Genomic DNA, 14922 nt, shown 5'->3' on the forward strand with positions numbered 1-14922 from the left:
TGTACATACAAACACTTTATCATGACTGATCTCCTTTATAAATACCATTCATGTTCATTGCATTACAGAGATACATGTTTTGGGCACCACTTGTCAAGGTAGGGATTTTATTCTCTTAATTCTATTTTTCAATCCCAGTGATAAGATATAGTGACACTAGTTTTGAGCTGAAAACAAGGTAATAAGCCACTGAATATACCCATTCCCAAAATGATGAGGCACCTGTCAGTTACACAAAACAGGTATATCAAGGTCTCCAGATGCATCAGCTTAAGTGTATAGACAAAACACTATTGAAAAACCCATTGCTTCAGGTAAATTAAATTATGATGTAATTTGCATAAAGATCTGAGAAACGATCTAACATCTCTGTGACATTTCCACGATATATTCATTTTTAAACTGTTATATTTAGGAACAATGTATTGTTCTAATAATAAATCATAAATCTGATACCAATGAGAATGTAGAGAAACACAATTCTAGATGTACTGATTCAGAGTAAAGGCATTTGTCCTCTCAAAAAAAAGCTCTTCAACATAAATGTTTAAAGGAAATCGAGAACATGAACTTATTTGCAATTTCTTTGTACTACATCAGGTTCTACAGGATGCCAATACACCGTACCTTGATGGCAATTAAGTTGTGACAATGGAAAATACTGGAATCCGCACTGAGGTGAATATGATACATATCACAAATACTGGACAATGGATAAAACTGCAACCAGGTGATATATACTGAACATCATTGAAAACGCACCACCTGTAAATTTTGAAATAAGGCAATAGAATCTTTTGGAAATGGAAAATTAATGGTGGGAATTTTGATAATAACACACTAGATCGTAAATAACGCTCTACAGTAAAAAACGGATCGTTCGAACACATCATCGAACACATCACATGAAAACAACAAAATTCATGCACATCACACACGAAGGGCACAAATTGCATGCAGAAAGCATGCTGTTCAGGGGTATAAATGACCTTCGGCACAAAACCGTTCTCATTTTCGCAGTACTTTCGTAAGTAAAGTTTTTTCGCCATGCCAAGATTGTCACCAGAGGAACGAGAACAGGCCTTGGGTATGTTGCAGGTCGGCGCTTCAAGTAGAAACATTGCACGACGATTTGGGTGTCATCATTCGACCATTCTGAGGCTTGCTAACAGATACCAACAAACAGGAACCAGCAGGGACCGGCAACGCCCAGGCACGTGTTACCACCCCTCGTCAAGATCGAGACATTGTACGGCGCCATATTCGGGATCGAACCTTGCCCGCTGCCAGAACCGCCAACGCTGTCCAGGGTCGACGTGGTTTGATCAGCGCTTCCACCGTCCGATGCTGTCTCCGTGCGACAGGGTTACGTTGTCGACGCCCTTACGTTGGACCCATCCTGACTGACAGGCATCGCCGTGAACGCCGACAATGGGCTGAACAGCATCGTGTGTGGTTGTTACGACGTTGGCATGGTGTGGTGTTCTCCGACGAGTCGCGTTTTCACTTGCGAAATGCTGACGGGCGTCTACGGGTATGGCGTCGACGGGGTGAACGTTATCATCAGGATTGTGTTGTGCAAACCGATCGGTGGGGTGGAGGCAGCATTATGGTGTGGGGAGGGATAAGTTATCACCACAGAACCGCTCTGATTGTTTGTCGTGGCAGAGTGAATGCCGTTTACTACCGTGACAACATTCTTCAGAACAACGTCGTTCCCTTCTTTCACCAGCATCAAGATCTGCACACATTTCAACATGACAATGCACGAGCCCACACTGCACGTGTTTCGATACAGTATCTGGCTAACAACAACATTCCTCTACTTCATTGGCCTGCATTGTCACCAGATTTGTCACCCATCGAACACTTGTGGGATTACATCGGCCAACGCCTCGCACGTCGTCCGCAGATCAACAACCTTGGGGAACTCGACAATGCCTTGCAGCAAGAGTGGAATGCAGTGCCTCAGGACTTTATTCAGAGACTTATCCGTTCAATGAGGAGACGTTGCACAGCTTGTGTTGCTGCTAACGGGGGTCATACACGCTACTGACTTTCCATTTTGACCCCATCTTCATTTCATTTTCAGCTGCATTAAATCTTCACTGTTTTGCTTGATTGTTTTTTGCTTCTTTTCTTTATCAAACATTGGTCTACACAAATATGTAAAATTTACATAGATTGCTCACTTCTGCTCTTAGAAATCCAAAATTTTAGGGGTGGTGCGTTTTCAATGATGTTCAGTATATTATTCATTATGTTTAGAGAAAAATAACAGATATTCTTCATCATATTTTGGCCACGCAGAATAGGACTGGGATGGATCCAAATTTTCTATTTAGGTACCTGTTATTTTAATTCTTGACATCAAATTTGTAAGAAATGGCAATATATTCTTCAACTGGGAGGCTAAATTTTTAGTTTTTCAATATAAATCATGTATTATATTCAAAAGAAGAGACTGTAAATATGTCTAAATCTTCAAAGGCAATACAGCCATTAAATCATGAAAGAACAACATATAACATTGTTTAATTAGTCACAAGGGTCTGGGTGTGGAGACATGTACCCTGATCAAACTCATTAGCCACATGTTCCTGGTATTCGGATTACCTGTCCCAGCACTTATGTTGGTAGTGTTGATATATGTCTCAACAATGTCCAGTGACTACACTACTTGCATATTAAATAAATAGATGTTGACTAATATCCTGATTGGCTTGGATGCATCTCTCCTTGAAACATAATGTTCAAGAATAAATATATGTCTATTAAGTATGACTTACTTAGGCATGTTCTCACCTTTGATTAGAAGGAGGTGGTTTTCTCCGAGGACGGCTTGCAGCCATTACTGAGATGTTAAGTCAGAAACCACGCTCAGGACAGGTTATAATCCTTAAGAATTAGGCAACCATAATACCAAAACTGTCAGTCACAGTAACAACTGTAAATTTGTCTTGTAGAGGTCAAACCCCTTCATACATGGAACATTCATATCTCTGGCACTAATCCTGAATGGAGATCCTTCAACAGTGCTTGACAAATTATACTTCCTGCAGCCTCAAAACCACAAATTTAGTATAACAATATGTAAGGAACTTTAAACTGCAGAAAATTTGTTTTTTCACTGTTATATTCTCACTAAGGGCTATCAAATAATTCTTACCAGCCCTGATCAAGCCTGAGTTCCTGAATATTCTCATTTATTACACCTCAGGTGCTGACTTACACTGATCTTTGTCTTTTTCAGGTTTCAAGGGGACTGTATAAAACTTTGATTTAGAATATAAATATTTGTTCAGGTTGGATATATGTGATATTTGGACATTTATCACGATGCTAAGGTGAAAGAAAAAACAGGAACTATTAGTTTGTAATAATATATTGCCAGTTATCTTTTAGAATGTGAATTCTTTTACTAATATGCATCATCTGTACACAGAGTTTAAACATTCCAATTGACTTCAAAATTTATAAACTTTTATACATAATGAATCTGATACATAATGTGATATTTGGACATTTATCACAGACACTAAGATGAAAGGAATTATTAGTTTGTAAATAATAAAATGCCATTTATCTTTAGAATGCATCTTTTTTACCTATATGCATCATCTGCACACAGAGTTCAAAATCAATAAATCTTTTATCATTTAAAGAGAAGAACAAAGCACAGTAAATGAAAAGTGTTGGCAATTAAAAGTACGAAATACCATTCTCTGTTTTACAGATATCCATCACCTGTAAGTCTATTCTGATTTCTGGGTCAAGTTATTAAGTATTCAAAGTATGAAATCTTTATCATTAAAACTCCAGGTATAGATTTGTTACAAATGAACTTTCTAGGTATCAAAATTAAAATACACAAAGCTGAAAATACATGTTTCTCATAAACTACAATTCTTATCAGTCATTTTCTGAAACACTTTCCAAAACTGCTTCCATGATACAAGAATTTGTCAGTTAATTAGAAAACATATCATCCACAGCTAATTACAAAATATTCATATACATAAGCTCATTGATCTCACTTAAAATTTCATAAGCTGTCATCCATTTTGCCAGGCAGAATGGCAGATTATTCTAATTAAAGATTAAGAAAAAGTAACACTTATCGGGAAACGTATTTGTGAGCAGTATCATATATCAATTTCCAGGCTTCAAAACCAGTTATTATTTTGCTTACAACCAATCAGATTGCTGCACATGTAACATATGCTATATCTGGGATTACATTTTATCACATTCAAGTGCGTATTCTAGTACTTTTGGGGGTTTGAGTTCCATTGAAGATTTGAAGTGTAAAGCACCTAATCAGATAGCCTTTCCCACAGTCGCTGAACCACATTGTTTCCCCTCTGCCCAGCCATTTTGACAAATTGAAGCAAGTTGTAATTTCCTCAGGCTCTGAATCTCTCTTCTCACTGGAGCTCCTTTTTAATTTAAAAGGAAGAATTTGTTTCCTCAACCATCACTGGTTTGTGGTGTGCCTGTGGTAACCGCAAACTTTGGCACCCTTGAGATCTGGCAAAACCATACCTTAATAGTGAGTGAGTTGTAGGCTGCTTTAGTAATATTAAAGCAATATCGCAAGAGAAAACACCAGAAATGGACTTCACACATCTGGGGAATTGAACCCGGGTCCTTGGTGCCTGGACACATTTCAGTAAAACAGCCAATAACGTCACCATGACATCTTACTAAACTATGTTTGTTACAAAATTCAATATACATTCCAGGGCCCACTTGCACAAAGTGATCTTTATAACTTCCATTCTCCAACATAGGCTTAAGATAGTCGTAGCGCTAAGGTTGATTTGTGCAAGTGGGCTCTGATCAACCATTTGAAAATGACAATTTTCTTGTTGATATGACCCCTCACCCACATGATGGCTTGAGTTACCTACCCGATATAATGCAGTATTTCATACCGGTGGAGCTGTATTATACCTGCACACCTTACAGGGCAGGCTTGACAGGGCTATGGTACACTAGTCACTATCACCATCATGGACCTCAGATCAAGTCGCATACTTTGATGTTATCAGCTTCGATAACTCAACTCAAGCGCATGTTATCTGAACTTAATGATTGATGAAAATATTCCTGAGAAATTGCCAGTGCTTGTCAAAAAACCCATCTATCATCCAGATTGTCAGATGGTAACAATTAACACATATTCTGTTCAAATTGTGACAAGGATAAACAGATACATCACTCCAGTTTGATAACACAGTTGACACATGATGAAAATTGGTATTGTGTCACAGAAACTGAAAGGTTTTTCTATCAAAAATGAAGTTGTATATATCCCTTCTTAAGAGAATACAAGAACATTTGTTCATGCCATAATTCTCATGACATTCAACATTGTCAATGCATGATCACAATATTTTTCAAGTTATTTTATCATTAAGTTTCCATGGAAACAGGAGGTGAAGGATGATTCAGATAGTAATGTACTGACTGCTTTGACGATGTGAAAAAGTAAATCAACGAGATATGCCTTCTTATATCCAGGATGTTTTTGTTGGCCTGCAAATATAACTGCATCATGAAACTATTGTTGATACATGCTCACAGTTTTTGTGCTACCTTCATGCTTGTAAAACATTTGAAATTTACAGTAGCAGTGGCTGCACTATTACCTCAGACTGTCCACAACCCTAGCCCTGCCCCAGTGATAATTTTCAACAGTAGTTGTGACATCATATAGACTGTGGTGTTGCCTTAGCTGATAAGACAGAACAATATTGTTGCTACTGTACTCAGAAAATGGACAAATGATTCTTTGACACTCTAAGTAAGTATTTATAAAGGTTACAATTACAGACAAACAGCATACTTAGATGTTTGTGTTGGTTACAGCTGAGTACTTATGACCCCTTTTATGATTCTTTGTTTTCTGTCAAATAAATCTAAAATAAACAAATTCCCAATTTTCAAAATAAGTCATGGTCTGGAGCTAAGCATGTTTGATATGGTGAATATGGTACTATATTGAGAGCAGTGATTGCTAATTATATCACAAAACCGACAGACATCGTACCAAGTTACTACACTAATCTCTGCATTGTAATGACAACAATATCACATAGTTAAAGAATTTATCCTTCACTTGTTACTGCTCAACCCTGTCAGTAGTTTCTCCAAATACAATTATTCAATTAAATTCAGGATCATATAATTATGACTGTAATAATCAGGGTTAACATCACACAGTTTCTCTTGGATAACAACACATGTGACAAGGTGTTGCAGTTTATCTGGTTATGTAAACATACATTCAACAACTATATTAACACATGAGGCCTGGACCAGCTTTGAAAAAGTGCCAAAAAAACTAAACAAATATTTTTAGAAATAGGTTATCTGCATCACCTATAGTTAAGAATGAAGATTTTATGGATATCAACTTCTTTATGAGAGAACACAACGTTTCGGAGTTAATGAGTTAATGATGATCAGGGTGATGAAGGAGTAAGCATTAACTCCGAAACGTTGTGTTCTCTCATAAAGAAGTTGATATCCATAAAATCTTCATTCTTATGTATTTACACTTCTAAATGACATTCAAAGACTCACCTATAGTTAGTTTGTGAAAAGAAATGCATTGCAAAGGTAATCACAAAGGCTGAAGTCATGTGCCAATGTTATTTCCCCAAATCTCGAAACTTTCCAAGTGTTTTGAAAACTGATGACTTTTAATCAGATAATAGAACCATCCAATCAACTTTTCTTTACTATTTATTTCATTCAGTTAAACATCATCTGGTTGACAAATAGGAAAATTTCTACTCAATTCACCAATCTGGCCCTGAAAAGGGATAGTTTACAGGCAAATCTGGAAAAGAGTATATAAATGTATTGTAAATACCACTGTTTGTTACTCCACCCAACCTGTACCTACCAACCATTGCACTGAACATACCTCACTGGGTGTTTGTGTATTTTTTCACAACACATACAACACAAGTTATGAATGAAGATGACAATCAAACTTACTCTTGAGACCATGCAGGTTTGGATGTGTTTAAGTCAGTTGCATAGGGGTAATTTAAAGGTCCTTGTCTTCGTGCCATGTCCAAGGTGGAAGCTGCCATAAGAATGTACAACCATATCCCTCATAGCTCCAAGAATTTCCAGATCGGCTCTCCATGACGTAGAAACAGTTGTGTCACATTGTCAAGTGTGTGTTGCCTGCTACACAGTCAACCAGTCTCTACACTTGGAGACCTCTGCGACAAACTGGTCTCCACTCTCACCTAATGTAGACATGTCTCTGAATATTCAACAAGCCAATCAAATTACTTCAATTCCTAATTAGTATGATAACTTGGCAGCAGCAGCAGCAACAGCAGCACCAGCAGCAGCAAGCAAACTCAGTGATGGTTGGGAAACAAAACATAAAGTATGATAAATAAGATTTAACAATGGGAGCAGCATAATTATTCCCACAGGCCTTTGCGATCAATGCAGTGTAGAATGGCTCTCACAGACACTCAACGTTGAGGTTCAAAACACATGTATTGATCTGTCCTCAGCATCTAGCGACACTTGATGATAAGGTATGGCCTCTCAACACCCAGCATATATGTACCCGAATGAGGCTACCTGGAACCCAGTCTGCGGTTACACACAGCTAGAGGGTGGCTTAGTAAATAACATCAGCCAAGCTGATATGGGTATTACCTCGCTTGTACGGGTGGATAACACCAGATTTCTCAGGTGGAAACATTCCAGCTATGTCTGTTCGAAACTAAGTAAATGTTTGAGGCTTACACAAACATGATGCCTCAGGTGGACACAAACATGATGCCTCAGGTGGACACAAACTGGATCTCTAAGATAGACACAGTCTGGATGTTTAAGGTGGACACAAACTGGATGTCTTGAGGGACACAAACATGATGCCTCAGGTGGACACAAACTGGATCTCTAAGATAGACACAGTCTGGATGTTTAAGGTGGACACAAACTGGATGTCTTGAGGGACACAAACATGATGCCTCAGGTGGACACAAACTGGATCTTTAAGATAGACACAGTCTGGATGTTTAAGGTGGACACAAACTGGATGTCTTGAGGGACACAAACTTGATGTCTCAGGTGGACACAAACTGGATCTCTAAGATAGACACAGTCTGGATGTTTAAGGTGGACACAAACTGGATGTCTTGAGGGACACAAACTTGATGTCTCAGGTGGACACAAACTGGATCTCTAAGATAGACACAGTCTGGATGTTTAAGGTGGACACAAACTGGATGTCTTGAGGGACACAAACATGATGCCCCAGGTGGACACAAACTGGATCTCTAAGATAGACACAGTCTGGATGTTTAAGGTGGACACAAACTGGATGTCTTGAGGGACACAAACTTGATGTCTCAGGTGGACACAAAATGGATGTCTCAGGTGGACACAAAATGGATGTCTTGAGCTACATGAACTTGATGTCTCGGGGGACAAACTGGATGTCTTAAGGCTCATAAATTTGATTTCTCAGGGAGACATGAACCAAGTAAAATCCTCAAAGAATTTTACTCAAAAATCCATAAGGTGCCCCTTTGGTATAGGATGTAGGCAAGATCACATATTTGTAATATGAACAGAAGGTTGTCTGTGTAAGTTGACAACTTGTCTGGCAACTATCTCTAGGCTTCCAAGATAAACTAGTACCATCAACTAATAAACCATGTTACCGTATCACCAACAAAGAGACAACCCATAACACTTCATTTGTACAGGTACAATAACATGATAAATTTGCGCTTCATTAGTTTCCTTTGAGGATACCTGTGTCATTATTAATCCTTGTGATCCATGGGGATTAGAACGCTTACAGGATTATTACAATGTTCAAACAATCATTCTATGTGAATAAGTTAAAAGTCATTCTATAGTAATAAACTATCATTCCATGGAAATATAAGTCAACAGTCATTTCATAATAATGAACAGCAGAGTTGATCGGATGGTTCCAACAATATCATGACCATGTTTATTAATAGTCATTAACAGTTAGTGTTGATACCTGGTATTTAAAGAAAGGTAACTGTATCCTCACAAACCCATGCAAAGACAAGTCATTTGACAACCTGGGCCTTGATTTTCGAAGCTCTCTTAGCGCTAAGATAGTCGTAAATTAATGTTAATGAAAGGCACTTACGACTATCTTAGCACTAAGAGAACTTCGAAAATCAGGGCACTGAACATAAACAGGAACTAATGGTACAAGTCTATAGAAATTGTGTCAGATTCATATTTTTCACAGTTGCATCAAACTTGAAATATCTTCCACACATCTGTCTTTAAAAAAACACTAACCGTAAATGATTGTTACCTGTATTTCCTCACCAACCACTCAATACCTACAACCTCCTTAACCTTATCCCCACCCACCGCTCACTGTGTAAGAAATTCACATTTACCCCTGCCCTCCACTCGATATACAAGACCTTAACTCTTGTCATTATCCACCACTCTTTGTATTCAACTCTAACCCTTGTTGTCCACTGTATTACACCTTAACTATCCCCACCAAATTTTACTGTACAAGACCTTAACCCATCAGTCTTGTTACCCAACATTCGCTGTATTAAACCTTAAGTGGTATCCCTACCAATCCTCACTCTAGTTGACCTGAACACTAAGTTATCCCTACCCATACCTCAATGTCCAGCTGAAGTTAAACCTTATCCATCCCCAAATCTTGTTTTTTCAGATCCTAACCCTTGTTATATATTTGAATCTGCCCCAGGAAACAAAGTTTGCAGAAGAGGAATCCCTTTACATTGAGTCTACATTGTTAATCAAGTATGCGCTTTGCACTCAGTTTTCAGCCTTGTTAATGTCTGTTGAATACCCTTTTTCTGTTCTGTTTGGCTAGGCAGATAAAAAATTTATACCACATTCGTCAATATCAAGATCCAACGGTTCCAGATCAGCAATCCACCATGCACTGACATTAAAGACAGTACATATCTACATACATAACCGATCAGTCTTTTCAGTAGGTTGGAATTTGGCAGGAACACAAAACCAGACATTTATGTTTTCTAAATGATGTGAACAGAGTTTGTCCTCTGCCTAAAGCCGAGTGTGTTGCAGGTCTTGTTAATCAGTTTGGTCAAACCTGTGAGCATGAGTTTTGTCCAGGGTGCTGTTGTACAAAACAACCATAGTGCTAAGACTGTTTTAAGTCTATGATAAGGTATGGGACGTATGGTCACCTTAGCACTAAGACTGCTTTGTACAACAGCACCCTGACAAACTGGGAAATGAAGTTAGTACGAACGTAAAGTACAACCCATGATTAGAGATTTCAAACCACCTTAACCAGAGACTGACATAAATAAAGATAAACATGTAAGGCCTGACTGTTGGTTGTGGTCTGTCTCCGCTTGGGCTGTCGGGTGTGAGCGGGGGGTGTTGGGTGAGATGACATAGGTATGGTTTGGAAATATACAAATTACAGTTACAATTTTCAAGTTTTCTTGCAAGGGATCAGTCAAAAGGAATGATTATTTTTGTTTTTATTTTTTTTAATTCAGAAACAACACACTGTTGAAAACTTCAAACAATATTCATTAATGTATTAGTGTGTGTTTATGTGTTCATGTGTATGTTGGTATCCTCAGTGCAAAATGTGTTGGAGGGGATAATTAAAATTAGCATTAGACCATGCTTTTGTATGTATTTGGTTTCTGTCTGTCTGTGTCAAAACCAACTTCATGAGATTACTCCACTTTTCTCTGGCTTCACAAATTCCACATGTCCATGGATACTTCAGGATATCCACAGTAATATTTCACCAGCAGGAACACCATATTTTCCACTAATGACCATGAACTATCATACATTTCATGATTTGCGTCATCAAATCACAAAGCAAGGGATGAATATTATGTAACAGTTGTACTTCTTTCACACATATGTATTTGAAACACAACGTTTCACTTCAAAATTAGACACAACAGTGCTCCAGGCACTTAGCTTTACCTACTTTACTAAACAGGTCCCACCTTGTGTATATTACTGTCATATAGTACCATAGAGAAGAGCTTGGTGAACATCAGTTACCATCATCAACTCTCCTGTTTTCTCTACTGCAACATCTCTCAAACGGCAGAGAGGCAATTGACTTTCACTTTGTGTGTGTTCCTTGGCGTTACGAGTGAGAGTAAAACTGTCTGAATAAAGTATTATACCATACTTGAGATTTTGCCGACATGATAAACATAAAGGGACAAATTTCAAAGGGACACAAATTGTGTCTGAACCTGCAGTAATTACCAGAATTAAAAACAAAATGATGCGTTTATCAATCCTGATTGGCTGACCAGTCATCAAAAGTGATATGTGTGAAATACATATTGCATTAATGTAAATTAATAATTTGCTGTGTAATTTGTCAGTCTAGACATGGCTTAAGTCCATACTCTGATAGTGCATTAGTTAAATCTGTTTAGAAGAAGAATACAATTGCAAATCTACAATATGTGGCAAGTCTAGATTACCATGCTGAAAATGAAGAAAGTCTCTGGACTCCTGTTCGTTATATTTATGATCATAATTTAGGAATGGTTTTGTTTGTGTGGAATATGTTCATTTCAGGGACTAGATGTTAGCACAATAACAGCAACATGGCATACACACATGAAATTATGTCAAGCATGATCAATTCTAACCCTCAGGTCTTCATAATACCACCTGAATGAAGAACTATTATTGCATCATAAGTTTATTGACATTTTCCACAATATGTTGATTAAACTAAATAATACGGATTTCTCAAATCCAATTTCAACAACACTTAATGACCTGTTCTGTAATTAGTTATCTTTGGTGGCAAAAGAATATGTACACGTTATGCCATTATTGGAATCGTGTTCTAGCCTTATATACATCATTAGTTATTCCTTATTTTCATCTTTCTAACAACCAATAATGAAACATATGTCATATTTGGGATTTCACTTTCTTAGTAAAGTACAAATTCTAGTACTTTTTTCGGCTGAGTCCCATCCGCCTAGCCCACTCAGCCACCGCGACTTCCACAAAAATTGAAGTCGGACAACTGGTAGTCTAGACTGCGTACTTTGTGTACCCCTCTGATGAGTGTAAATTGGCACGGCTCCCACGGCCGAAAGCTATGATTACACGGTGCCATTTAGAAAGTGGTCAAATGTAACATATGTCATATTTGGGATTTCACTTTCTTAGTAGTGGCTGAGCGGGCTAGGCGGCTGACTTTGTGTGCTGGCGATTAGGTGCCTGACTCTGAGGGTGCGGGTTCGAATCCCGGATGGGACTCAACTGAAAAAAGTACTAGAATTTGTACTTTACTAAGAAAGTGAAATCCCAAATATGACATATGTTACATTTGACCACTTTCTAAATGGCACCGTGTAATCATAACCAATAATGATTTAATTTCAACAGCGGAGATGGTGGATAGTGTCTCCATGCTGTGTTTTGATCATGTGGCTTCCTCTTTTATACATGACCTGTCACTAGCAGACGACTGATCTTGCTGAATTTTGCTCACTATTTTTTGTTATACAGGCAACTGATGTTGCATCTGAAGTGGTATTAACGATCTAGAGTAAATAATACTGATGTCTATTTGCTCTTTACACTACTTAACTTCCAAATTTCAATTGTCAATAAAACGTCTCATGACAGGGACTGGGCATCCGCCCAACCAAAGAAAATGTTTGTGTAATTACTCGATATAATGCTAGCAATGCAATCGTTGAAAATCACCAGAATGTCAAACTCAGCTCACTTGCGGATACCTTAATTTCAAACATTCAACTAACCAACCAGAAAGGACTTTTTCCCAAAGTCAAGGCAGAATGTCTAGGAGATATGGTTTGAAGGGTTCATTATATTTTCTGATATCTTCATCTCAAGGAACAAAACCATGTCTATCACACAGACATTGTTCATATTATCAAGGGATTAGAACAAAAGTAGCTTGTACAGTATAAAAAACCTATCTGGAACGATTAGATAATGAGAGATGTAAAAAATGTAGAAATGAGCTAATGAGTCATGAGCAAATGGATTGTCTGTTCATGACAAATTGCATCTCCATTGTCTGTGATCATTAGACGTAAATGATGGTTTTTAGGAACCTCACGATATACTGGCATAATGTCCTTCATGACCCATCTAAAACACATTCTTATGCTTGTTTACGTACGGTGCCTCCAGTGAGAGAGTTTGGTTCAATTCTTCATTCGGCATGTCAGCAAGTAAGCTTGATGAAGGATCAAATTCTGTAGTGATGTAGATATTACACATCTAACAATAGCTTGGTGCTCATTTAAGTCAAATGATTTTTCATCCCAGGTAACTTGTGAGCCATAGTCATAGGGTTTGGGCATGCAAAAAAGAACAGCACTCTGTATAGGACACTAGGCCAACTGTGACCCCTTTCTGGGGCTCTCAAATAGTCATTTGAAAAGGGCCCATTCATATTTTATGGCTGGGGTGTGTGCACATGTGTAAGGTGATGAATTTTATGGAAAAGCATGTGGTCGGTTCCAACAAGATAGTGTACACAGTATGTTTGGGCCCCTAACATATTAGCATTACTATCCTCATTTATTCTGAGATGCCCATCACATTGGCACAAGTGAGACAATCTGGGCCATATATTACATGTAGAGTTGTGATATGATATACACATGCATAACAGAATCCATAATCATGATACTTTATCGAACGATAAAAAGATATATCAATACTTTTTTTCGTATCGTGTTACACATCGTTGACCTTAAAATTGTTCATTTTCAATAGAAATTGACAGATTTGTCAAAATTTACTCTGTCCCTTGATATCAAAATACATGTTTTTAAAGAAAATAACATATGTACATCATATGGATTGATATGGTTCCAAGATATTTGTGATACGCATTGTATCGTGAATTTTCTGTATGGTCACACTTCCAATAACATGACTATTATTTATGTAAAATTAGGCTTATGGCAGACAAAAACAGGTCATTTTTATTCATTCTGACTTATAGTTTACAAATATTTTCTTAACACGTTATGCGTTAAATACTAGTCAAATTGGATGAACAGAAGTTTATTAATCTGATTGACAAAAATTTCAAGACTAAATCCCCTTAAGTTATTTGACTAGGGCTTAATTTGTGACTTTGGTAAACTCAAAGTTTTCAAGTGGTATTGTATTGTATTACCAAGGAATAGTTTTAAGTGACTGTCATTTCATTATGCATCACAAGGTTATGTTTTATATTACTTTTTACATTATTAATATGTTAAGTGCTCAAATGTAATGGCGTTACATAAATATTTCTTACAAATAATATTTTAAACAAACGTCAGGAAATCAAAGTCTTATTTGGTAAAAAAATATCATGTTACTGACAAATACCATTAAATATGTTGCTGTTTTCACAGACAAATACATTAGTGAACAATATTCTAAGTTCAAGTGCAAAGGGCCACAAAGATATCACACAAAATAACCTGTATTCGTTGGTAAATTTGAACTCCCAAATGTTACCTACAAGTACCACCTGCTGTTTACATTCAGATGGATTGGAGGCATGACAACATGTGACATGTGTTCCCTCTGGAAGTGATCATAGATGAGACCAGACAGCATCTTGGTGATTAGTGCATGTATTTGACATTTTCTGTGAGAATGTTGTACAAATAAACCCATGTCACAGTGACATGCATACAACACCTGTCATAACTAACGAACTACGTTTAGTGAGGTTTTAAGTCTTATAATCTATATAAAAGCCTCTGAGACTGCAAGTGGAAATGACATGGGGGCTCAAATGAAATCGATCGACATAGTGTCCTGCTGGGATTTCCGGTTATGGCTCACGGTATTTGTATGTAACGTATATTTGCTGTT

At 37.5% G+C, this 14922-nt stretch overlaps 1 protein-coding gene across 8 annotated transcripts in view; it reads right to left on the reverse strand.

Moving 5' to 3' along the window:
* Positions 1–14922, reverse strand: part of LOC137283273 (coiled-coil domain-containing protein 154-like) — a 77552-nt gene that overhangs the window by 49029 nt on the left and 13601 nt on the right. For 7 of the 8 annotated variants that reach the window (XM_067814719.1, XM_067814716.1, XM_067814718.1 and 4 more), the window contains exon 1: positions 7012–7237. The exons of the other annotated variant lie outside the window; for it this stretch is intronic. In XM_067814719.1, coding sequence (XP_067670820.1) covers positions 7012–7109 — 98 coding nt within the window. In that variant the 5' untranslated portion in view covers positions 7110–7237. Of the gene's footprint in view, positions 1–7011; positions 7238–14922 lie in introns of those variants that run through there. 8 annotated transcript variants of the gene reach the window in all.

The sequence above is a fragment of the Haliotis asinina genome, chromosome 5, assembly GCF_037392515.1.
Source record: "Haliotis asinina isolate JCU_RB_2024 chromosome 5, JCU_Hal_asi_v2, whole genome shotgun sequence".
Taxonomy (NCBI): domain Eukaryota; kingdom Metazoa; phylum Mollusca; class Gastropoda; order Lepetellida; family Haliotidae; genus Haliotis; species Haliotis asinina.